Raw genomic sequence first — 26886 nt, forward strand, 5'->3', positions numbered from 1 at the left:
ACTGTTGATTGTGGGCTCAACATTCACATGTAAGAGGCGGAAAAGAGAAGGATGGATGGCGAGAGAAGCGGGAAGTCTTTAGAAAAATTCTCACTACAGGAAAGCACGGAAGAACAACAAAGGAGTAGTTGGGAATAAAAAGTGTTTGGTCTAATGTCAGTGTGATGCTTTGGTTTAATCTTCAATTAAGGACTGTGTTTATCAAACACCGATACATAAAAAGCTGTCAGTCTTGCTAGTTACAGAAGACGAGTAAGGCTCTTGGGTTTCCCTGGATTATTCGAAATTTGTTCTCCTCTGCAGGTGAACATGAGTTGATGTGAACAAAATGTCAAATACAATTATAAAATAGAATGACTAGTGATGTATTAGTCTTTAGTAAGAAAGGAAAGAGAAAAGTTACAGTGGTGAAGTCAGTTTTGTATTTCTATGATTTAGGTGTGACCCCATAATGATAACGTGGCAAAAAAAATAGAGCCATCTTAGATGGTCCTTAATACTAAAAAATGGGCTGGGCGTGATGGCTCACACCTGTAATCCCAGCACTTTGGGAGGCTGAGGTGGGTGGATCACAAAGTCAGGAGTTCGAGACCAGCCTGATCAACAGGGTGAACCCTCATCTCTACTAAAAATACAAAAATTAGCTGGGTGTGGTGGTACACGCCTGTAATGCCAGCTACTCAGGAGGCTGAGGCAGGAGAATTGCCTGAACCTGGGAGGTGGATGCTGCAGTGAGCCAAGATCGTGCCACTGCACTCCAGCCTGGATGACAGAATGAGACTTCGTCTCAAAAAAAAAAAAAAAAAAAGTATCTCCTCCTCCCTGGTTGTTTTGTAGTCCCCACCACTGCACCAAGGCTTTAGGGCCTCTTAGAGTAGGCAAGGGGTGCCCAACATACGGATGTGATTGTGAGGTCATCAAGTATTAAGCAAAGTCTCAAAAAGCCTTGTTTTTTGTTGTTTTTTTTTTTTTTTTTTTTGCCCTTAGGAAAAGTAGATCTTTTACATGGCTTGGCTCACAATTTAAGTGGTTATAAATATATATACATATGATATAGTGGTATAAATAGATTTATAAATATACATCATTTTTTGCTACACTTTGAACACCAACATGTAATCTTTGGGCTTAGCAGAATAAAAGAGAGAATGACACAGTCTATCTTGCTGGAGCACATTTACTCGGCTTCTCCTGCGGAGAAGCAAATCATTAGATAAGACATTATTTCCTGCAGTACTGGACACACTCAATGAGGTAACTGTTGTTGAACAACTTTGCAATGCCCTTTCATCTTCCATTAAATTAACCATAAAATGTAAAAACACAAATACTGAGGAACATCTGAGTTTTATGGAAAAAATACAATTGACGTGTTGGGGATAGGAATATTCATTACCCGCTTTTACCCCAAAATGACCAGAATACCCGTTTTTTTTGTTGTTGTTTGTGTGTTTGTTTTTAAAGAGTGGCCTGAGCCTATCTACCTCAAATCCTTCCTGGTAGAGCACCATGTTTGTGCAATTTTGACATTAAAAAAAAAAAAAAGCAACAAAAACCAACAACAAAACAACACCCAGACTCAAGCCCCCAAACTTCACACATACGAAGCCGCCTGTGCTTTGGGGGAAATTTCGCAGTGGTTTTAAAACATGGCATTTTGTCTTCTTCACATTTTCTGACAATACAATGGTATGCAAAAGTCATGTGGCCGCTCTGAATGGCCACAGGACTGTGGGGGACGGGGGCACTGGTGGTGGGAGGATCCTGCTGTTTTGGAGACAGGTTGATAAAGCCTTCCTGTCGCCCTTCTGGTAAAATTGTGGCTGGGGGAAAAACATGAACTATCAACAAAAACATCCAAGGTTCCCTTTCTTATTTCTTCTACTTAAGTTATTATTGGGTAATTCTGCACACATACCCCCAAGTTATATACACTGCTGTTCAAATGATAGGATCCCAGGAATGAACACATCAACTGTCTAACATTGGCAATACCCAAACCTCATTTTCAAACCATTATTAGCGAGAGAGAGGTTGACTGAAGTCATATATTTGTTTAACGAAATCTTAGGTACTTATAGAGATGTGCAGAAATTATCTACAAAGAATGGCCACAAGACAAAAATACATTTATACTCAAATTACAAGGAATCTTTCCAGTTATTGTAAACTTTTTTAATTATTGCTTTCTGAATGATAAATTGTATAATAAATTATGAAGGATTATCATTGAAAAAATAATTAAGACTAGGCAAGAGTCTTAGTAATGGGAAGGCTATGCAAACATATCCACACAAATATTCAAAATACACAGGGGCAAATATATAGACATGGGAGTAAATAAGTATATATAATATGTATATATATATATATATTTATATATATATATATGGCCTTTGCCTTGTTCATGCCCTGAGATTTCAGTAACTTTGGAGTTCCTTCTTTAATTCCAGAGGTGAGGGGAAACCATTTGCTATCAAGAGAGCTTTGCAGAGCTGGAATTATGTACAAGCAACTTCCTACAGGCACCCTGACTCACCAAGTCATAACTTAAGAAACAAAACAAGTGTTTTCGGAAAATCTTAAGGATCCATTGGTTCAACTGTTTCTTGTTTGACCTTTACAGGTACCAGAGGTAGCGGGTTGCTGGGAGGCAACTTCATGAGGGGCAGATCTGATGACTCGTAAAGGCCACACCCTGAGGAGAGGAGTCCATTCCCCATGTTTCTTTGCAAAGACACTTTCAGGCCAGTTTCTTCTTTCTCTTTTCTGACCATGGCCAGAATTTCCTTCTCCACGACAGAGACCACATTGATGTCATCCTCCATGTCCTCGAGCCGGTCAGCATTGTCGCTGATGTCAAACTTCTCGATTTCTTCATTGATTCGGGTCAGGTCTTCCAAGGGCAGCCCGGGAGCTGGGGCTACAGGGCAGTTCCCCTTCAGGTGAACCTTGAGGCTACAGAGATGGATGTAGTTCTTGTGGCACTGGGCGCACTTGTGGGGCCGCTCCCGGGTGTGCAGGCGCTTGTGCAGTTTCAGGTGCACGAACTGGGTGAACTTGGCAGGGCACACCTTGCACTGGTACGGTTTCTCTCCAGAATGGAGTCGCAGGTGGGTCTTGAGATTGCTGGTGCTGCTAAATCGCTTGTGGCAGACCTACAGTGCAGGCAGAGAGACAGCAGGGAAGGGAGACAGGAAGACCAGAAGATTAAGAGCTGCCGATGGGAGGGGAGGGCTTACAGGCCAATGCCCAGCAACCTGGGAGGTCAGAAGCCTCCATGTGGCACCTCCAGTGTGGTATGAAGCAAACAGAGGGATGTGGGCACACTGCACGCGAGGGGCTGTTTCTCTCCCCTACCATTTTCCCACCCTCTGGAAGCTGGGCCTGTCCTCTCAGCTCATCAGCAGATACAGAGCACTGGGGAGGCCCGCAGTGTCATCCGCCTGGGACGAGGCAGAAGCTTGTGTTGGCTTTACGGGCTGTAGAACATGCGAGGGTGACTCACAGACGTTTTCTACAAAGGTCAGAAGGTCTACCCAGAGAATACTGCGCACCTGGCATTCATGTGGCTTTTCTCCCGTGTGTACCAGGTAGTGTTTCTGCAGGTGGGCGAGCTGAGTAAAGCCCTTGTTGCAAGTCTGACATTTGAAAGGCCGTTCTCCACTGTGCACTCTCAGGTGGACCTGGGAAGAAGCCACATGTGTTAGCTCTGCTCTCAAGCCGGCTCTGAGACCTACCATTTCTGCTCAAAGACTCAAGTGTTTAGGCTGCAAATAGCTTAAGAAAAGCATCAAGACAGTCTTAAACAGAATCAATCTTAGTGTTTTCAGAATGGTGCTTTTCTTAAACTAAAAGCACAAAAAGCACAGGCTAGCAGGATGTTTCACCTAAGCTTCTAGTCCAAACCCCCATGTTTAAAAAATTATTATTCAGAAGAAAATCAGGAGAGGGGAAATCACTTGTCCAAAGCCACAGAGCTAGAAGTGGCAAAAGTTAGGCAGAATCCATACCCACTTCTCCCAACCTGAGGCTCACACTGCTGCAGATGCAACTGACACCCTGCGGAGGGCAAGCTAAACACAAACACAAGCACACACTCACAGCCCCACAGCCCCGGGGCTGCTCTGTCTCGAGGCCTACCTTCAGATTGGAGAGCTGACCGAAAGTCTTGGCGCAAACGTTGCATTCGTACTTGATCTTGCCGTTCTGCTTCTTCAGCGGGTAGGGAAGGGTCTTGTAGCCAGTCATGTTTCTTTTGTTTTTAATGAGATTCATGGCTTCATCGCTGCTGGGGGCTGCCATCGCTGCTGAGGTAGCTTTGGGCTGCACCACATGTTCTGCCGTGGCGGCTGTGCCCGCCGTGGGAGACCCGCTCGTGGGGCTACAGGCCTTGTCCTTCATGCTGGCAGCGGCCCCGGTAAGGGAGAAGGCACTGTGGGGCGCTGGGACAAGCACCTCCCTGGGATGCTCCGGCTGCAGCAACCTCCGGGCTCCGTCTGAGGGCAGCGAGCTTGGGAGGGAAGGGGGGTTGAGCACGGGGTGGGGCAGGCTGCCCCCACTGAGGAAGTTGCTGTAGACAGGGCACAGCCTCGGGAAGAGGCCAAAGTTGTTGATGCCATTCATGTTGCTCACAGCGCCCAGGCCATTACAATTCATGCCGTAGGGGGGCAGGAGGAACTTGTGGTAGTGAGCGTTGTACGAGGGGATGAAGGCTGGCGGGAGGTGGGGCAGGGGTGCGTAGCCGGGGTAGGAGCCCAAACCTTCCGTGCCGTAGGGCGCATTCAGGTAAGCGTAGGAGTCCCGGTGCTCTTGAGAGCCGGGGCCCGCAGGGGACACCGTGTTTCCAGGGCTGCTGTGGGGGCTGGAGCTTTTGAGGCTTTGGTCGGGGCTGCTTCTGGCAGAGGGGCTTGGAGTGGTGGAGGATGGAATGGGGGAGTGAGTGATGTAAGTGGGTCTCTCCATCCCGTAGGCCAGGGAAGCTTTCCAAAAGTCTTCTGGCAGAGGGGCCCGGATGGGGTAAACAACCCGAGGGTAGGAGGGCATTTCGGGGCTCCCGTGTCTTCTAAAGTCATCGAGGTCCTTTTCCGATGTGAGGGGTGAAATGTTAGAACGGTAGAGGTCCTTTCCTTTGGAGGGGTTGGAGTCCAATTTGAGGATTTCTTTCACGCTGTGCTCTCTCTTTGGGACATTCTTTGGGCAGAGTTCATTTCTCTCGGTGCTCAGTTGCTTTAGATTGCTCTGTGTTTGTGCTGAAATGAAGAAGAAGGGGCGATTACACAGAAGCCTGGAGAGAACTGAAGCAAAATTGCCAAAGCTGCTGCCCCTTCTTGAGAAAGCCTGAGTACCAGCTGGGAACACAATCCCATACATCTGACTTCCCACGCGCTCTCATGCTACAGAGCTCTGGGCCTCTCACTCAGAAGTGCGGTTCCGTTTCCTTCTCAGCAAAAGGGGGACAATGGCAGCACGGACAGAACACACAGCCGCACTTGGATGATTCTGTTTTCATTAGCACACACCTTACGACAGAAAACTGCTGTTTGAGCTGGAGTCAGATAGTGCCCATTAAAACCAGGTGGAAAAACACTGAGGTGGGGACGCTGTCACAAGTTAACAAAAGTCTTTCTGATGTTCATGGTTTACCTAAAGGAAATCAGCACACCCTGAGAACTAAATGTGAGAGATTAAGACTCATTTCAAGTAATACAGAGTCATCAATTTCCACCTCTACTCTTGTTGAATACGAATTTGATAAAGCCCTGTTCAAACTGCCTATGCCAAGGTGCTTAGCGAAGTGAATGGCACACCTTACCTGTGCTGTGCAGATGGCCTAAGCACTTCAGCAAGGCTCTGTCTGGTCTAGCCAGGATCCCAGCAGCGCTAGCCCCTGGAATCACAAGGCGTGACAGTCACCTCTGCCAAACCACAATAGGTACTTCCTGAGCCAGTTCAATTACTTAGTGCACTCAAGAAAACAGAGCAGGCTAAGAGGAAAGCATTTATTCCCAAAGATGGCACATTATTACTTGGTAAATGTACTATTTAGGAACAGCAGCAATGAGGACAGTTCTAGACTATCCCTGCCACAGCCAGCCCTGTCTCCCTGCTACACAATAAATAATGCCTTCCGGAAAACACCCATCTGAGCAGGGAAAACTGAAAATTCCCTGCTCAGCCCTTGCCTGGAAACCAAAAGTAAAACATAAGTTGTTTAGGTTTGAGCTCTGATTATTGGAGGGCAGTCGCTCAAGCCAGGATACCCCGCCCTAGGAACACACGGAAGGCATCGGCTGTCGATGATGTGTGGAGATGCCTTCAGAGGCGGCAGGTTTGGGAGAATGCGCTGAAGCCTTTGTGCAAATATCCTTCATCATCTAAAAAATGTCCCTGCTTGAATTTAGTGGAGAAAGAACTCCAGGCTTGCTATCTGATAGATCTAGAAATGAACTCTGTGAAACTCCAGAACTGAACCCTTCAAATCTATTCTCTAGGCTGACTGGCTTGAGGGATTCGATTCCAGTTTGAGAGCCCCTCAGAGAATGTTATCTCCTGCCAGCTGTTATCAGTTCCTCCTGGGCGAGCCTGAAGCCCCAGAATAAACACAGAGAACAACACTATCAGGGAAGATGCTGATGGGGGCTGTGATGGAAAGCTTGCTGAGGGAGAGGGATTTCTGAAGCCACTAAACCAAAATAAATATCTCCTTATCAGGCCAATATCAGTCTTTCAGTGAGGCCCAGCAGGCAGGAAGTTCTAATTGTCACTTTTGTTTTTTAAAGCTGAAATGGTAAAGGACAAGAAAGACAACTAAGCTGGAAAACTGATAGCAAGGCATCTCACAGCCACAGGAAGGAATTTTATGAAGGTGAAAAAGAATGACTTGGAAACAACTATATAAGCTCAAATTAATAATGCTTTTTTAAAACGATGCCACTCTAAGAAAAATGAAAATACAAAAAACTTTACCCTCATGACTTGTGAGCCATTTTTAGGTGGCAAATTACATATCTAAGTCTCATATTTTTTACAGTGGCTTCCATACTCCCTTGGTTCTATAAGTTAACAAAGAAGAAGCATAAATTTGCAACAAGCATAAAGTTTCAGTCCATCCATGGCAATGCCCCTCACATTTAGCTAGGCATTCTTCTTAAGCACCTTAATATAATTTGATTATTGAGCTGATATGAAACTTATGATTGGGCCAACAAAAAAGTCAAAATTTTAAACTTTCTATGCCAAATACTTAGCACAGTGCCCAGTATATAATAAATTCACAATGTTTGCCAGCTCTAATACCTTCAGAAAAATAGATTCACACCTTATTCTAAAAGAACATCCAGAGTGACATGTTAGCCTCCCTAAGATGCTCTACAGGTGGAAATTATGAAGTCCATATACAGTAAAGGTGCATTTTTAAAAATCATCCTTCGGCAGCTGAGTAATCAGTGGAGCTGGTGTCATTTCTGACTCTCCCACTCAGCAGCAGCTTGAGTTAACATGAAAAAGAAAATCAAGATCTGTTTTTGTTCTGAAATCTTAAATGGCTGTAGGCGGACGGAGTCATTTCAAGAGTGAACTGCTTCTCAAGGCTCTGAATGGCTTAATTATGCCGACTCACATTTTCGATCTATAATAAGAACCCCAAGACTACAAGAAAGAACCTAGAAGTTCTGCAGTAGGCAAAACAAAGTCTCTTTTCAACTGAAACTGAGAAAGCAGATTAACATTTAGAAGTCTATAATTTGGTCAACTGTTTTCTAGATGGTTTAGTTAGATAGACAGAAAAAAAAATACCCCCCAAATTTGGGAGGGGTAGGGGTTTCAATTTTATTAGTTCTTTTATTCCTTTTCCTTTGTTTTTAGAAAAATGCCAGTTTGTGATTTCTGGCTACTTAATTTTCTTTACTTTGGTTTGTTTCAAATCCCTTCTTCAAACTCTACCATCTGAACCATCACTGCCATTTAAAACCTCATGGAGATTCTTGCACCGCCTCTGTTGTGCTTTATGCACGAAAACCCAAAACAATTCATTTGGAGACACAATCTACCTATTAGGCCTGATGAAATAGTGGAAATTTTCCTGATCACAGTCTCAATCATCACCTGCCACGCCTAAGACAACTGGTTTCACAACTGGCAGCAGGAATCTTGTTTTAATGTGACTGGGTATTTGTTAACTCTCATTCTTTACTATCAATATTGGACAATGAAATGTACTTGAAAATGCTAAGCCACCATTTAGAAAACATTCTGCCAAAATAAAAGGGGGATACATTCTGCATAAATAAACAGGGATAAATAAAAGGTGTCATTTCACAGTATATATGAAAGTTGCTTCTGAACACAAAGTAGAAGCACTTGAACCTTAAAATGCTGTGCAGAGCCTTTCCTTGGGGAATAAAAATGCCAGGCCCTTAAACCCTTCCCTTGATTGGCACAGGGTGTGTGAAGTATGCAAAAAAGTTTCTTGGTGGTTGATGCAAAGTCACTGGGATGGGTCACCTCAAATGAACTGTTTAAAGAAAAACAAAAATCAAAAGACTTTCCTCTGAATCCATGAATGATTAAACTCAAAGAACGTAAGGAGACCTTTAAGAGGAAGTGGCTCACCATGTTGAGAAAGCCAGGAGGGAGCTGCATGCTTCTGAGGTGCCCGGCTGGCATATGAGCGCCACAAAAGTGCTGCTGTGCTTGTGCGTTTGTCTTTTGCTCCAGGCCCTCACCACTGGGCCTGGCACACACAGATGCCGTAACAGCTGAATAGCTCCTGGCAGGCTCAGCGATAGGGAAATGACAGAGTCTCGGGAAGCACTGAAGAGAAGTGAGGGAAAAGAACTGCCACCTTTTTGGTCAGGACCTGATTAGACCCATCAAGCTGGAACTGGGGGCCTGGGAGCCAGTTCTTTTCCTGAAGCTCAAGGGTATCCTTTTGTATACGGGCCCCAAACACACGTCTTAAAATGGGATTCTACTAGGGAGGTCCTGCTGCTTTTATAGCCCCGGATTTTCAGAAAACTGCAAACACAATCTTGCTGTGTTAAGGAAGATGAAGTAAAATGAAGTGTGGAATGAACACCAAATAACCATACAGTTGGATTATTTATGGCTAGGATAAGTACTTGGTTTGCTTGTTGGTCCTAAAATCAAAGTTGAAATTCCAATTTATGTTAACATTGATATTTAGTACAAATGTCTCAAAGGTGAAAATGTGAACTAAAACAATTTAGCCTTCCAATAAAGCAAACGGACAGTATATCAACAATTGGCAAACCTGGGTAAAGGGTAACTGGAAATTCTTTGTCCTTTCTTAAAATATTTTCTTAAGTTTGAAATGATATCAAAACAAAAAGCTACAAAAACTTGAGCACCTAGTTTTAACAACTAAACCAAAAGGAACTAACTTTTAAAACTGCTAATAAGATATAGTAGTCTAACCATGAACACACAACCATAGTTCTAGCAGAGGTTAGAATCTTACGGCAATTCTGAAATCGCTCACAGAGATCACTTGAGAATGACTCAAATGGTGTAGCCCTTTGCAGAGAGAGGTCATGACAGCAATTTTAATCAAATAAAAGAAGTAAAAGCATATAAACCTAAGAATTGAGAATTTGTTAAGATAAAGTGATAGGTGGCTGCCGTAATACTGATCAGATCAGATAATTAGCTTTTTACTGTAAGGAAGGAAGCTAAGATATGAAATCTTTACGCTTATTCATTTAGAATAATACTTGAAAATTTATGACAAAGTTTTTCTAGCAATGATCTCACAATGTTCCACATCAGATCCTAACTGTACATTCAAATGTGTATCTATAAATGTTTTGATGCAGTCTAAGCCCTGACAAAGTATCTCAAACAAGGGCTATACCTTGTATACTCAGCATGACTGGACCAATCCCTGTAATTCTCCCAACTGCTTATGAATAAATTAGAATTGGACATATATTTCTTCTTATAACATTCTGAATTCAAAACTCAAAGTAGCTCTTCATACATAATATATTTAAATGATCAAGTTTCATAATAGTTAATAGGGACTCAAAGAAGGTTTTTCCTCTTCCTAGTCCCTAGCTTAAGCCACCTACTTTGTCCAACAGATGATGAAGCCATATAATTAAACAACATGTTATTAGTTCACAGAGGCAGAACCGACATTACTGGCATTTTTTATTTTTTTGTTCTGTAATCCACTTACTGAGATTCATCATTGTCAGCTCTCCGGGATAAGGGTAGTGAAGCCTTTCTGCAAAGTCCCGACAATACCACACAAGAAGTTCCTGGTTGGCAGGGATGGGCTTAATGGTGTAGAAGTAGATGTTCATCCCGTTCTGACACGCAGCCAGGTTTTGCTCCCGGGCAGAGTGCGCTGGATTCACATAGCGCATCCAGTTGCTTTTCTCTTCATTAAAGCCATCAATGAAGTGGAGAAGCTCCCCTCTGGAATAGATCTGTCCAAAAGAGAAGACAGGCATGTAAAAGGAAGTCAGCCCCAAAGCTCTCCAGCACCTCTTAGGATAAACACAGCCCGTACCGTGTGTGATTTCTGATCCCCTACTGCCTCGTTAGAAAAAGAAATCAAATCAGTTTAGCCAGTGTAGTCTTGAATCAGCAGAAATAAGGGCGGAAACAGGTAAGGCACACTTTGTCAGTTACCTTTTCCATTTCAGTTTTATCGTCTTTTCATGTTCGGGAAAATAACAGAAAAATGAAACACAAATGTTCATTTAAGGAGCTGCCTCAAACCTATTAACCCACCACAGAGTACTACTTTTGCTACTGCAGTGAATGGCAAATGGGCGAGCTACTGACTTCAGTTCTGATTATGCTGACTTTTAGTGCTTTGAGTCACTGGGTAGAGGACTAAGCCGGCTGACGACGTCAAACTGAGTCTCAGCTTTTTCTATGGCCTCTGTACTCGCAGTTTCCTACACCCCCGCCCAAGGCTTCAACTATGCAAACATCCTCCACCCCCAACCCTCCAAGTCCTAAAGTAACACTTGTTCATATGAATACTTGGAACCTTGCCTTTTTGTGGAAGCACTGGGTGGGGCAGAGGTGAACCTCACCTGCCATAACAAAGTGAACACTGGGGCAGCAGCCAGAGTTTGACAGTCTACTACTGAGAAGTCACTTTTCCTCTTGATAAACGTGTCCAGCCTTGCTTTTTCCTTTCAACCCAAAGGAGGGAAGAGGGAACCCCTTATCTGGGAGGAGGCTGGCTGAAACACCACACACACAGCCACAGGCATTGTGTTTTTGGAAAACGAACAGGAAGAAAGTATGTTGTTCCTTAAAGGCAACGCATAATGAAGAATTTCAAGTTTGTCCTAGAGAAATACTACTTCTGGTTAACAGATGCACTCAGGCCACTTGGCAAAGAGGCAGAGGGAAAGAGAAAAATTAAAATGTACACTCTTACTGAAACTATAAACACACTCCGTATCCTTCCACACAAAGTGCTCTCTCTCTCCCTCTTTTTAGGAGGTACCACATTTTCTTTAGACTTTAAGACCTTTCCTTAATACATACATAATCAGTCAATACCTGGTGTCCTCTGTGACTTGCAGTCTCCAAGTAGTCAGTAAGGCACTGTTCGTAGCAGGAATTTTGCTCTTACCGGACAGCAGGTTATTGCTTTTCCTTACTCACGTACTAACTGTGCTAGTCTACGGACAGTTTCTGTATTTCGCTCAAACGTTATCAGAAATAAAAAGGAACTCTGTCCCTTTAACACAGGCGGTAAACATCAGAATCACTTTCTTTTAAGAGTAACTTCCTGTAAATTGTGAAGGGGGAAATACATGTGGCTTCATCAAAGCAGCTTGTGAGAGCTTTTGCGGTGTGTTTTGTTAAGAGAAAATGGAACAAGGCTGGGTGAATTCTGCTATCAAGAGGGGTTTTCAAGTTTGTTTACTCTGATGTGCAAACTTCCAGGAACATGGGGTTCCATCGCTCTTGCACTCTTCGCTGGGGCGGAAGCTGCTTTCTAAAGCTACAGGTATGTTGATTCCAGTTAGCCTTCCTCGGACTGCAATTTACTGTATCCTCATTTAAAAACAGCTATGTCGATGCCATGAAGTCACTCACATACACACAAGGAAATAAAATAACGCATACGTAAAATGAACACTATTTCCTACCACTTTATTGCACTTCCATATATTATCAAGATTAAAATGTGCTGATTCATAGTTCAGTTACAAGAAATGTCACTGGTTTCTCAACTTGAACAGCCCTTCTCTTCTTTGGCTGTGTAATTTGCATGAAACTTTTTCTTTCCTCAGAACAGATGTTCATATTCCTGCCAGCAAAACTGGGATGTTCTACAATATCCTCTGCATGTGAAAGACTGATTCAAATAAATCCTCCCAAGGAAAGCCTTCCAGTTACTTATAGTGAATCTCTAAATGAAACAGGGAACCAGGACAGTGAGGGGGAGATTCTTAGGTGCTTCTTGGCTTTTCTCAAAATGATCACACATTAATGAGACTTATGCTGGACTGTCTTAATTCAGACCTTTAACTCCAAGAAGTATGCACCTTTATGGCTCACTTTTGAGAAGAATTTATTGGCAATAAAGGCAAAAATGCACTCACGGTTCCAACATTATTAATTAATACATTTTCAGCAGGAATAATTATTAAATAAATATTATTAGCACATGATTCTTAGTGAATCTGTCCCTCTTTGGGAAATGGTAAGATAAATTTCTAAAAATGCAAAACTTCCTGGATTAAAAATATTGTTTCTTAGGAATACCTTCTGAGTGATTCACTAGCAGAAGTGTCTAGGATACTTGTCCGAAAGATATGTGTTCTAGGCAAAATATCAGCTACAGCAAACATAACACAATTTTTGTTATCATGCAGCTGTTTCTTTTTAAAGAATTCAAATAATGTACATTTCATGTAAGTATGCATAAAAACGCTTACTAAATTTAAGTAACCATATCTTTATTTTCTAACTGAGGAAACTGAATATATCCCTGAGACATCTATGGAAAGAAGGAAAGCAATCTGACTTTTTTCTCTTCACTGCTAATCCAGTCTTTTACTCAAGGATTCCATCTAATTAGTTCACCTCTAGCGGCCTTTCTAATATAGCAAAGGAAATTGTACTAGCTAGATCTTTTTTGGTTGGATGTCATAAAGGAAAGCTTATCATCCTGCATTATTGTATTTTCCTTATGCTATGAGATAATTAACTTATTGTCAAATGGAATCGTTTTATGGGGCACATGTATTTAAATGGGACTAGCCCTGTGGTCCTTTCTCCATTCCCCTCACCCCATCTTCCAGCTATCCTTCCTTAATGGCATTTACTTTCAAGATAATTCATTTGTGTCATTCCTGGCTGGGCATGGTGGCTCACACCTGTAATTCCAGCACTTTGGGAGGCTGAGGTGGGCAGACCATGAGGTCAAGCGACTGAGACCATCCTGGCCAACGTGGTGGAACCCTGTCCCTACTAAAAATACAAAAATTAACTGGGCATGGTGGTACGCGCCTAAGGTCCCCGCTACTTGGGAAGCTGAGGCAGGAGAAGTGCTTGAGCCTGAGAGGCGGAGGTTGCAGTGAGCTTAGATAGCACCACTGCACTCCAGCCTGGCGACAATGAGAATCCACTCAAAAAAAAAAGATTATTCATTTGCGATAACTATTCAATTCAATTAAAGTTAAGTCAGCAAGAAATCAAAAAGGGGTGAAATTTAAGGCTTGGTGACTCATTACTACTTCCTTGCAGAGAAATGCAAATGAACCTACTACCTTAAAGCAAGGCAACAAACTGTTTCCTTTCATCACAAAACTCTAATGAATTGCAAAAATCAAGATTCACATATAGCCCGTATCTCCATCACTAACCACCTACAGGCCAAGCATTTCATCGGTTTCATCACATTTGTTCAGAATTCCCTGTGTCCATGAGATCCTGGATACTTATGGGTGAGCCCAGCATTTCTCAGCACAGGATGAGAAAGGAGGTAACCCACCCAGCTCTTGTAGCTCCATTTTTTCCTAATACTTAATGAGTCTGGAGAAATTTCCCTTACTTACCCTCCAAAAATATTTCCTGTTGGCGTTCTTGGGAACTGTGTCAGTGGTGTAGATTTCACCTATTAGGGGCCCAAAACGTGTGCCCTTTGGTATGTACTCTTTACTCATCACGCCAATAACCTAAAGAGGAAAAAACATAGGAAACAATTACATTAACTGTAAAATGTTCACCAGTCTCTTCATTTGAATAAATTGGACTATCAAGTGGCAATACAGCTAACAATAATAAAATTTTGATAAGTAGAACAGACATTAATGATGCGTACATAATGAACAAGCTTCACCTTAGGGTGAGCAAATACTCAACCAAGCATTAAACCAGTTTAGGGGATTATTGTCTGGTAATAAAGGATCCTTTAGTTGTATCACTATTTTTCATACTAGAACAGAGAAGATAACCATTTTCTTATAGAATGAGAATAAGATACTGCAAAATTAGACAGTCAAGATTAGACCCTTTCAGCCTGTCCCTAGTTTCCTATTTCTCCTTCTCCCTCAAACCATAAGTATAGTGTGCTTGAGGGGAATAAAATAGGTTTAACCTCAGAAACCAAAATAATGCTCTTTGGTTGTTCCACAACAGTCCAAGGAACCAAAAACCAAATGCATTGTGTTTTTTTCATTCCATATGAGGTTTGTGTGTTTTGTTTTGTTTTGTTTTTTCATAGCTTGCATATTCTCTTTAATAAAAGATCTTTCAAGTAACTCTTCTTCTCTGGTCTTCTACTTTGTTCTTCTCCAGTCTTCTACTCAAGAGTGGTCAAAGGCCCGTGTGTGGGTGTGTGTTAAAGACAGGGTCTCCCTCTGTCACTCAGTCTGGAGTGCAGTGGCTCAATCTTAGCTCATTGCAGCCTCGACCTCCCAGGACCAAGTGATCCTCCCACCTCAGCCTCCTGAGTAGATGAGACTAGAGTCATGCACCACCACACCCACAGCTATTTTGTTGTTGTTGTTGACAAGGGGTCTCACCATGTTGCCCAGCCTTGTCTCAAACTCCTGGACTCAAGTGGTCCTCCCGCCTCAGCCTCCCACAGTACTGAGATTACAGGCTGAGCCACTACGCTTGGCCAAAGGACTCCTTTGAAATTAAGTTTATACTGAGGAAAGCTGTTGGTTCTAAGGTCTGAGGAAATGACCTCAGACTGGATGCATCACACGTTTTAACTTTGTAGGGCCTTGCTAAAGAAACATAACTATACCAGTTCCTCCTTAATAATAAATTTCTCTTTTTGAGGGGGTAAAAAAATCACCAACCATGAATCAGGAAGCAATTCGTCACTATTCAATAGAACTCCCCTGTGAGCAGTCCTTTACAACATTTTGCAGTTACAGTTTTGTTTTGGTTTTTATTCTCTCACTTGCCTATTTTTATTTTCTTCTCATTCAAGGCAGCCTACCAATTACCTACTAACTACATTACTGAAATGGGCCAAGGAGGAGGGAGGGGCAACAGATGATAATGTTTATTTTCCAGATTTTATATCCCTAGTAGCTCCTGTGCATTCATGTACCTGAAACGGTAGACCCAAATATGTGAATCAATCAATGTACATGGGTTGCTCACAGTGGAATCTACGATTTTGGTTTTACTATACTCTAGTTCCTCATTAAGGGACTTTCATTAATCATTTAAACCTCTATTTAAATAGATAAGGCACACCTATGTGCCTGTGACAGACTAGCTTTTCTCATTTAAGTACCTTACCAACCGATCATTTTTTTTTCTGAAACAATTTAGTATTCAATATACAAATCAATGAAGCATACTCAGACTGGAAAGAGAAAAAAAGAAAATTTTCCTACACCTAACACAAGTTGAAACAAGAGTGTTATTTTTGGTGCTTTATGAATTTCTGTCAGAGAGTTGAAAAAAGCAGATGTTCACTCCATCCTCCTCCTCTGCCTTCATTTACATCTATCTCCCCTTTTAATCACAGTTTGTCATTAGCGGTATTTGTTGGCAGTAAACTACTGGGGACGAGAGTATCTCAGAGCAGCCTTGAGATATAAATATATATATTTAAAGCTTTAGTAGACTTACTTATTCAGAGGCTCATTGTTTTGGACATACTATTATTGAATCTAATTAATTTGGAAAATTCATGGAATTGAATTCTATGACATGCAAATCATTTGACATTCATATTTCAGTGATTATTCCATAATATCAGAACGACAAACAGGAAAAACAAATAATGCCATTTGTTGGTGAGCCAATAATTAGCAGTTGATATTTTCAACATATCTACTTTACAGCAGTAATTTTAAGAAAGGCACTCAACTGGTTCATCCACTTTGTTTTAAATTATAGTCTCTTACAGATGGTGTCCTGGGAGTCAGAGCTTGATTACTAACAAGGAGCACTGCATTGAGGTCACGGTTCTTCTTCCAAACCCATTCTTTTACAGAATGGGCCTTTAGGTTTTCAGCTATCATCAATCTTACACGAAATAAACACTCATTTTCTTGTGCCCCAAAATAAGTCAACTAGAAAGCATAAGCTGCCCAAAACCTATTTGAACACAACTATGGACTAGTCAGTAGTGAGCTATAAAAGCAGCACTGGAAGTAGCTCTTGCCATCTCTAACCTTACAAATGCAGTGCAACAGGCAAGACATGAGGACAATTAAAAAGAGAAGGCTCTGTGGTAGAAGAGAGCTCTATGATAACCCTCAAGCTCCAGACAAATTAAAGAGCTTCATATTAGGTCATCGTTAGGAAAGGGACAGAGCACTAATATTTTAAATTTCAATTATATTCAGTGCTATAGGGCACGTATAAACTCACATCTATACATAAAGATACAAAAATCATAAAATTTCAAAATTGGAAGCACTTACAAACCACCTATATCCATTCTAAGTCCAGCATTCTAATACACAATAAACATCTTCATCTCAAATGCACGCTGAGACATTACTCAAAGATGACATAAAAGCTGACACTCTAAGACTATGGTGCTTGTCCAGGTAGCTTTGGAGCGGAATAGGAACCAGGATTGTTTTTAAAGGGGAGTAGAAAACCAAGTACTAATTCTCCCTCTGGTCCTAGAAAGATCCAGAATGTGCATCTCAGATAACCTGTCTCCCTGACTCATAGTTTATAGTAGTCTATCTTCGAAGCAAGCAAATATTAAGGCGGAACCTGGTGTGTGCCATAAACTTCATAGTGCTAAAAAGACAAAGAATTTGTTCACCTAACTGAGGAAGGAAACTTCACTGGAACTGACCAGGGTCCTAAAGAATTACTACTGGGGACAGGCCGCTGTGTGCCTTCTATAAACCGATCAGCAAGAGGACACCAGGCTTCAATACCTCCCTGCTTCACCTGCTCCCACAGAAGCTCTTTATGTGCGGTGCAGACCCCTCCACCAATTGGGCAGATTTGTCTCTGTAAGTGGCCTCAGTTATAGAACACACCCTGACGTCTACAGCTTCTAGACAAAACACAGGGCTTCTTTTCAATTTTACAAAATGAAGGAGATTTTACAGTTTAGGATGGGTTGAGTTGGAATGCTTAATGAAAGTCTGATAAAAAGGACAATATAGGCTTTTTTTTAAAAGCAAATTCCTTCTTTAGAGAGTATGCAAACACAAACAGCAGTGGCTTTTAAGCAGAAACAATATCCAAGTCTAAACGTCATCTGATCATCTTCTCCCCAAATTACATTAAGATCATTTAAATTACTAGTTATCTCTTCTCCCTCCCTGAATCCCACTCTGTAAGAATGACTCGTTAGATTATAATTGTTTTGACCATACGAATGTTTGTCTTGTGAGGACTAGAACTCAATAGTAACCAAGACCTTCGGCATGCAATCACCCCATTTTTATTTGATTAATTAATTTTATTTTATTATTATTTTTTGAGACAGTTTTGCTCTTGTTGCCAGGGCTGGAGTACAATGGCACCATCTCAGCTCACTGCAACTTCCGCCTCCCAGGTTCAAGTGATTCTCCTACCTCAGCCTCCCAAGTAGCTGGGATTACAGGCATGCGTCACCACGCTCAGCTGATTTTTGTATTTTTAGTGGAGACAGGGTTTCACCATGCTGGCCAGGCTGGTCTCAAACTCTTGCCCTCAGGTGATCTGCCCTCCTTGGCCTCCCAAAGTGTTGGGATTACAGGCATGAGCCACTGTGCTTGGCAATCACCCAATTTTCAAAAGGAGTGAAGTGAACAAAGGTGTTTGGGGAAGGTTTCCTTCTTCATTATCTTTCTATTACAGGAAACAATGGTGATGCCTTGGCCCATCATTTCTCAAATAAAAGGCAGTATGAAGAGGGAATTGCATGTGATGGTGAGATACTTTTTACAGATGGCTTGAGTTAATAATGGACTTCAATCGGAATGGACACCGAGGGAGTCCCCATATTCTGTCTGATGTTTATCAGCCAGATACAGGGAGGTGAGACTCACAGAGTTTCTAGAATGTAAGCAGTCTCAACTGAGGGCAGAAACTCTACAGGGTAACGCTTCTAAAATATGAATGCTTGAACTGATTTTTCTGTAGTCAAGTAGTCACAAGAGATTATTTCAGGAGAACAAGGGGAAAACCCCCATAAAAGAATAACCCATCAGTTTAAAACATTTTCAAAGTTTTGAATAGTAGGTCTATATTTGATTTTAGTTCTGGAAATAGGAAGTAAGAACAGCTTTATTAAAGGTACAGAATGATTCTAAACTCAATCTAAAAATGAGGGTCAAGATCAGAAATATGATTTGTATGTTTTGCTTTTTAACCACCCCCCCCAAAAAAAAAACGTGCTGACACATTGTACAAATTCATAATGAAAAATGGTGTTGTAAAAAAAAAATTCCCCAGTAGGTCAGCACAATAGTACATACTGTAACATCTTTTGCTATTTAAATGAAAACATTTAAAGAAGGGTGAGATTAATAAGTCAGATAAAAAGACTTCCTATTTCAACGGCTCATGGAACTTAAAGAACTAAGTGAATAATGATCAAGTAAACATTCATCAATCCTTAACATCGCTGTCTGTGTACTGGTTTGCAGCTCTCCTACCCGCAATGGCTCAACTCCACCATCTCTAAAGGGAGCTCTCCTTTCCCGAAGTTTGAAAACAAAGGAGAGAAACAGAAAAACAGGTATGAATTCTTAAGCTTACTCGCTTAAGACACCATTACATTCAAGTTTACTTCTTGCTTGTCTTTATGGTTAGGGTTTAAAGATGTACTATCCTCTATTCAAGTGCTTCAGTTAAATACAATATAGGGAAACAGGGTAAGAGAACCCTGAGCTCTTAGGTTAGTTCTGAAGGTCCCTCTTCAGGAACACATGCACTGTCTGTTTTTGGGTTGCTTAATATATTGAAATAGGGAGTTATACATTCGGAGGGGAAAAAATAACACAAAATAGCTTAAGGATTGGTCTGAAATATATTAAGATGATAACTAAAACCACAGTGACACCAAGAGGGGCCAGTATAGCATAATCGAGAAGCACTTACTGGAGAAGTCAGAAGAACTTTGCTTCAAGTCCCAGGTCTGGCTTTACCTATATACCTTTGGGTAAGCGACTATCTTTCTGAACCTTGAACTAAATGATCTAAGGGTATTACTTGACTTAGCTATGATTTTAAAGGAGAATGACAGAAATTTAAAAAACTTAAGCTAAGAGCTGACCTGAGGATAAGAACATTATGGAATTAAAAGGCAAAGATGACCCACAGAATGGAGATTTTTATTTCAGTCCCAAAGGGCGAACAGGGCAACACAGCACAAATGAACCTTGGGAACAGACCAATATTTGGTCAAACTTGATATGGGGAAAAAACACACTACACCTTTTAAAGCCACAGTCAAACCTTATATACCTAAACAAATCCTGTATTAATTCCAAGGGTCATGTATTAATAAGAGACTTTCTATTAAGAAGAGCATTACTTTCAAGAAGGGGTATAATTAAGGCTGACCTCTGGGGCTAAAGTTTTTGATAATGTTCCCGTACAACTAGAATTTAAATTTTACTTTTTATAAAGTCTGCCTCCATTCGCCCAGCACTGGGGGGAAAAAAGAAAGATTGAGCAGCATTGCTCTGTTTTAATTTTAGACAGCTGTGTCTCCCCCTCACCAAAGAAAAACACACTGGACTCAGACATACAAACAGGAAAGAGACAAAGAGTTTTCCAAACAGGCTCCCGGATTCCTTCAAATACTGTTCCTCAGGGAAAGGGGAAAGTGATTTGACATGGCTATAAGGAACAGTCCTAATAGCAAATTCTGGATTCCTATGGCCAGTCATCCTCTTTTCCCTATTTTCTGAAGGCAGTAATAGGATTGACAGTGCTCCCTGCTAACGGTGGTGGTGGGAAGTCTGCTGAGGGGTCCCTTCATTCAACTCCAGCCAGTAGTAGACTAGTGAGTGCAACTATAGTAAGCCAAATTCTGAAAACAAGAGGTGGTTCTTCAAGTTATTTCACAGCTAAACTTCACGCCTAACTATAGTCTTTATATAAAAGGTAAACAGAAATCAGTTGCTCATTCCCAGTTTGGGTTTTCATCCCCTTTGAAACAACAAAGAGTGTACCCACTTCAGAGGCCAATAAGGAATTGGCCTGCCAGCCCAGCCCCAGCAAAGGAGCTGCCGCAGATAAACAGTGGTTAGCTCTGAAGTCATCCGGACAGAGGACACTTTTACATGACCCCCTTTCTCGGTTTATACCATCACTTTACTTCATAAACACGTCAAAGTTTTGAGAATAATTTTAGAAACCCAGCTAATAAAGTTGGCTCGTTAAAAAGAATAAAGCCAACTAATTACCAAAGGGAGACAAAAGAAACATTAAAACATTTTTTTCTAAGAAAGTTTTCTCCCTTAAGAGATATTGTACAACAGGGCCAGTGGGTCCAGCCCAGAGCTTTCTTGACGTTTGAGTACACTGACAATTTCACCCACCGTAGGCTGCAAGGCACTTTTCTAAGACATGTCAATTTGCCAAAATGTTTAACTGTTTACTAACTAGGATGGAACGGTTGAAGGCTGGAGGAAATGAGAAGGAAATGATTTAGGGAAAGAGAAAGCAATGCAAGAATTGAATAGAGAAATCAATTATTTACTGATACTTACAGAGTCTCAGAGGTTTTCAGAGATATACAAGGTCTCAAGGGCAAGTAGGGAGATTTGGCGCCAGGTCCCAATCTTCTTCGGCAATAAACCAGAGGCTTACCTCTTTGCTGTTTGTGGCACACTTGAAAAGCAGATTCCTTGGTAAGGATGCCTCCGCCTGAACCGAAGTCCCGCCATCAGCACCAGATTCCCAGGGGTGGTCGTTCACAATGTATGTACACTTCTCTTCAAATTCAGCCTCTGTCCACAGAGTCATATCCGCATCCTCCATGTCCATTTTCATGGTTCCCTCGGTCCCCTCTGCCAATCCCTGAAACCTCACAGCGCCAGGGCTACACTTGGGGGCAGCCTGGAAGAGAAGGGAAAGGCCTTTAATCCTCATTGTCCCGCCGTTCCTGTGGCTCCCTCTGAGAGGCTATGACTAATACAGTAGTCTGAAGACTTGAAAAGCAGATGCAGAGTGCTTGGTACAGTTGAGTAAGAGCCAAAAAGCCGTATAAAGTAAACTGCCTTGTTTTTAAATGCTACTCTTAGCTTAAAAAAAAAAAAAAAAAAAAAAAGTGGCAGCCACACTCGGGGGGGCGGGGGAGAATGAAAAGAAAAAAAAAAAAAAAGAATCACCTCTGAACAATCCCTGGCTTTACCTCTCACGGCAGAAAAATGTTGTGGGCGCACAGTCCAGTGTCCCAGAATGCCTGGGGTCATGGCCGCCAGACCCTCGGCACTGTGGAAAAGCTGCCTCAGAAAAGTGTCACAAACAAGGAGAGGAAGAGGAAGGAGCTCTGTCTGCCTCTGAATGAAGCTAAAAATGGAAAGCGCGTGTGGTGCAGGAGCGGAACCCAGCCTGCCTTTTCCAAATGGGGAAGACTGAACTTTCCCACCAGCTCCCAACGCAAAACAACTTTCAAAACAACTGCCTCCCCCCTCTGCTTCGAGCTCTTTCATCCTCTCACATGGAAGGCTGAAAAGGGTTGCATCCTGCCAGCATCACTGAGCTACGGCCTCTTAGAAATCACTTGGACCACAGGAAAAGAGGAGGAAAAATGAGTGAAGGAGAAAACAGCCTGCAGTGTCTTCTGACTTGCAGGCATATAGCACCAAATTGAAAAAGCAAAAACAAAACATAAAACTGTTCAATAAAATTCCCTGGAGAGAATTCCTTTAGGACCCTTCAGCTACAAATAGCACTTTCCATTTAAGTCTGAAAGTGTATGAATTCCCAGAAGTCACTGATGTACTACAGTTTACTGTAACTAAAGTTACAACAAATTTAGAAGACTTGGAGGACAATCTCTGCTTCCACTTGTAAACTGATAACGATATTCCCGAAAATCCTCCCTCACACTCAGAAAAAAGTGTTTCCCAAAGGCAAAAAAAAAAGTAAACAACTTCTGTAATGTTTTCTCATATAGACATGTTTGATAAAAATTAGGAATATGGATATCATTTCCATGTAAGAATGTATATTTGTTAAAATGTAAACATAACATTCTGTGGAAGTCCTTCAAGATTTTTACATTCTTCCACTTCTCTAAATAGGATGCTTTTAAAAAAAAAGGTTGGAAGCAAAGTTGTTTTTCCCTCAGTTACGACTTAAACAAACCTGCATATTTTTATTTAGTTCCAACATGTAGAGTCATGATGCCAAGTACATGTTAAAAATAAAATAAAATTGAAAACTTCAGCCAACCCAGAATAGTTTGACGGGTGTGAGCAGGAACTACTACTGAAATTTCAATGAATTGACAATTATGTCTAGAACTGAAAGGGTTAATGATTCATAAGGAAAGTCTTACAAATGTTTGACAGCACTAAATGCACTAAAGCAGAAACATGTTTCTACTGCGACTACGTTGGCAAAAAATAAAAAAAGTAAAAGAAAAGAGAGTTTTCAGATCAATTTCGGAATTAAAAAAAAAAAAATTCAAGTTCCTTACCAAGGTCGTACCCACACGTCTTTCCAAGCAAATATCCAACATCTGAGAAAAGTCTCGCTCATCTCTACCCAGTCCACATTCTCCCCGCGTCCCCCGCTGGGCTGAGCCGCACGGACGCGCACCTCGGCGGCGGTCCCTTCTCGCTTCGTCCGGCCGCCCCGGCGCCCGCGTCCCAGCTCCGGGCGGACAGGTGCTCTCGCCTCTCCGCGCTGCTCTTGCCTCTCCGCAACACTGGAGGGCCTAGTGTCACGGCGCACTGTGTGTGTCTGGTTTCCCCTCCCTGCTTCAGATTGCCTTAGCCACTCGGCCGAATAGGGGCGTGGCCAACCACCTGGCCAAGCCCAGGGCTTTCCCCCAGATTTCGAGCGCAGCCGCCGAGAGCTTAGTGAATTTCAACATTGACTTGGAATCTTACTTCCCTTTGACAGCACTTAACCTTACTTGGGCTCTATTGTATTCTAAACACTCCAGATCGATCTCCTTCCTGGCGCGGCAGAATTAGGGGGCACACTTTCCTTAAAGAAACTTAAAATTTACCTACACATTTTGTAACTTCTCAGCTCAAATCCCCAGGTACAAAAGACACAACTCTTACTTCAAAAGAGCAGGTTAAATTGTTTTGCAGCTAATGTAATACAGTGGAGCCGTCTGGTCCTCAAGCTGTTGTGTATGTAGCACACGTTTCCCCGCACCACCACCCCCCCCGCCCCAAAACTTGCAACATTCCATTTCTCCTGCTAACGTTCAAACTTGGCAGAACTAGCTTTTCCTCTTTTAACTATTTACTAAATAGGGGAAAAGGAAAAAGTTATAATTCTACAGATTAATGTTTGTTTTCTTTTCCTCTCCTCCCAGAACCCACAGGCAGACTTCCCGAGTGTAAGTAAAACGTAGAGCATTAATCGTTTCACAGTTCAGAGGAATATTGAACTGATCACTACAAGTGGAAATCGGTCGGAGGCAGTAATTAGTGGGGCTTATTCTGAGCCTCGGCCAGCTTTTCCTCCAGCCCAGTCAGTCCTCTGTTGAAGGAAGGACATCCTGTGATGATGGCATACAATGTCCTGTTTGTTTATTATTAAGAGCGTGGACCTTGCATTCCTGCTTCTCATTACAAAACAAACCAGATGCTTTACTTCCTTCAATGGTCTTGTGCCTTCAGCAAGGAATCCTTTAATTCAGAGAAACAATGTTTATAGCAAACACTCCATTTAAATTATTATTTAGATCATTGAAATCCAGGTCTTCCATTTTTCCTGCTTGCCTCACCATAGGTAGTTTTTTGTTTTGTTTTGTTTTGTTTTTTGAATAATCTCTCCTTCAATCTTAGGCTGCAATGTCTTTTCTAACATTTTAAATACACGTGTGCATACACACCCACACACACACACCCCCACATACACACACCCAGTTCCAACTTAATGATACCAACTTAGTCATACAATGAAGTGGACATCTGAGTATTTGTTTACAGGAAGAAAGGAAACAAAGCAAAACAAAAGCCCAACTCAATCCTAAAAATATGTCGTTTATCTTTAAAATTTCTCTCTTTTAGAAAACTTTTCTAGAATTTTTTTTTGGGGAGGGGGAGAGGCAAAAGATTATTTGCCAGGAAATGGTGTCTAAAGTCCTGCTGCAATCTCTCTCTCAGTACAGAACAATTAAATTCCCACCAGGGGACATGATTAGCACACACTCCCTGCTTGCTGCTTGGCCCACCTGTGATTGCATGTTACGCCAGAGGGGACGCTAACACCAAGAGGAAGCAGGACTTTTAGAAGGCAGATATGCTAGGGGTGGAAAACCGAATGAACAATTCCTAATAGTCCTCAGAAAGCTCCAAGCTGATAATTAAACAAGAGAAATCCAGCCTGCTCAAGAGGGTTTATTAACTGATGCTGAGTCAGCACCACAATGGACAGAAAAACAATGTAGTCATACTGAAGGCTGGCCTGCTGTTCAAACAGTCTCACTTGCAGATGGTAAAGACTATTTCACTTCCCTTTTAGAATCAAACTCTGTTCTTAGGCCACATACACCATCATGCAACTGCTGGTGAGTCAACCAGGATGGAGTAAGGGAATAGGCAAAACGTTTGATATTTGAGGTGGGAAGAGGGCTATTTTAAGCCAAATATTTGCTTTAATGACTGGAAGATGCCAGTGAATCAACTCACTGTTAATTAATATCAGCCTGCACTCACCTTCAGAGGTGGTGAAATGGGCTTGAGTCTAGGGAGGACGCAAACTTCAAATACCAGTGTGGGGCTTAGCCAGGCAACCCTAAAATTAGTTCCAGGTGTCCAGCTGAGCTGGACAAGGCCACGGGTAGAACTTTAAGGAAAGTAGATTTTCAGACAGAGTGTTGGAATGTAAAATCCTTCACATGTTTGCTTCTTGTCTCAAAGTGATGGGACAAAGACCCTCCAAACCAACTTTTGACTGTGATTATAGTAGTCAAGGATGGGTAATAACATCATTTAAAATGAAAGATACAAAAAAGGAAGAAGAAATAAAAGGAACATGTCCATATTGTAATATTTAGGTATTGTCCAGCACAAAACTACTAAGGTGGAATAAAAGGGACTGACCTCTGAACTTCCCTCAGTCCTCCCAGAGGGCCTGAGCAGTGCACCTTTTAGTGCTGACTAAAGCTGGGAGGCCCTGGCAGCAGTACACCTGTGCAGAGACAGCTATCGGAGGCTGCCACTGTCTGGAATCTTACGTCTCAAAGGGTTTGTTTCTAAGTAATAACTTGGTGCGTTTTTAGTCACTCTATTATTTCCCCCCAAGTTAGAACGCCGAAAAGAACCTGAGTTATCTTTATTAATCAGCATTTCTCAGGCAGAGCCCTCTCATTAAAAGTGTTCACAATGGCAGCAAATCATGAATGAGCCAGATAGTTCTGTTCTCAGAAATCCTCATCTATTCCGGTGGATGGCATCATCACAACAGTTCAACCAGCCAATGTTCATTCGGCTTCAGCTACTGGGCCAGTTTGTTTCCTCTCCCAGTCCCTGGGTGGATTGGGAATTGCAACGTAGGCGGCTGGATGACTCTATAGGGAAAGGACTATTGTAGAATGAAGGGACACTGAGTACCAAATCTGGAGACCTGGACTCCACTTGGGAAAAATTTTTTTTTTCCTAAGAAAAGAAAAAAAAAAATTTCCTAAAGAAAGTAAAAAAAATAGGATGAAATGTACCCAAGATGAAACATGTTTTCGTTTTCTCATTCAACTCCTGCCATACCCAAACAAGGTCAATGACAGGCTAACCACATCAAGAGAATATCCCCCCACCCTCTTCTTCCCACTCCCTACCCACCCACCCACCCTCACCCCTCACACCCATTTCCCGCTTCCTGTAAGTTAGGCATCTTCATGCTGGTAAACATTTGGGGACCAACTGTAAGCCTGAGCCTGAAAGAGGGGCACTGGGGCTTTGAAGCCCTCCCACATGTCTCAAAGCCAGGCTGAGAACTAGAGGGACACTTGGTTTTTAAACTTTAACAGCCTTTTCAACTCACATCACTGGGCTTGGCCTTCTGGCTGCCTTCCTTTTCAAAAGCCGGACAAGAAGAGCGAGTGTGTGTGTATGAGTGAGAGAGAATATATGTATGACACATGCTATGTTACAATGCAGCCTGTATGTGTCATTGGTGTGATATGTGTATGATATGTTTCGATGATGAGTTGAATCAATTTAAAAATAGCACAAACTTCCTTCTCATGACACAGCTCACCTCCCCAAAACTTTTGACAAACATAGTCAGGGCCTAAACTTTGGGATGGTGAAT

The 26886-nt window shown here is 42.0% G+C and overlaps 1 protein-coding gene and 1 long non-coding RNA gene across 8 annotated transcripts; one reads left to right on the top strand and one right to left on the bottom strand.

Annotated features, from left to right (window-relative positions):
- Positions 1-2390: 2390 nt before the first annotated feature.
- On the bottom strand, positions 2391-23387 carry PRDM1 (PR/SET domain 1). 7 transcript variants are annotated; one of them, XM_032275148.1, is made up of 7 exons: positions 23090-23387; positions 21153-21501; positions 14061-14180; positions 10202-10454; positions 4144-5252; positions 3558-3686; positions 2391-3158 (listed from the first exon to the last, which is right to left on the bottom strand). In XM_032275148.1, exons 3-7 carry the CDS (start codon positions 14166-14168, stop codon positions 2583-2585), a joined length of 2175 nt encoding a protein of 724 aa, XP_032131039.1. In that variant the 5' UTR covers positions 14169-14180; positions 21153-21501; positions 23090-23387; the 3' UTR covers positions 2391-2582. The 7 variants fall into 7 exon arrangements, with proteins under 7 accessions (XP_032131039.1, XP_032131037.1, XP_032131035.1 ...); XM_032275146.1 differs by having other exon boundaries at positions 21253-21501; positions 23090-23377; XM_032275144.1 differs by lacking the exon at positions 23090-23387 and adding an exon at positions 21774-22130 and having other exon boundaries at positions 21253-21501.
- Positions 11812-22532, top strand: LOC116549529. The gene is made up of 2 exons (XR_004267924.1): positions 11812-12004; positions 21809-22532. It is a non-coding gene; the product is annotated as an uncharacterized LOC116549529 (long non-coding RNA).
- Positions 23388-26886: the final 3499 nt, after the last annotated feature.

This window comes from Sapajus apella, unplaced genomic scaffold (genome assembly GCF_009761245.1).
Source record: "Sapajus apella isolate SASKATOON/1434 unplaced genomic scaffold, GSC_monkey_1.0 scaffold6, whole genome shotgun sequence".
Taxonomy (NCBI): Eukaryota; Metazoa; Chordata; class Mammalia; order Primates; family Cebidae; genus Sapajus; species Sapajus apella.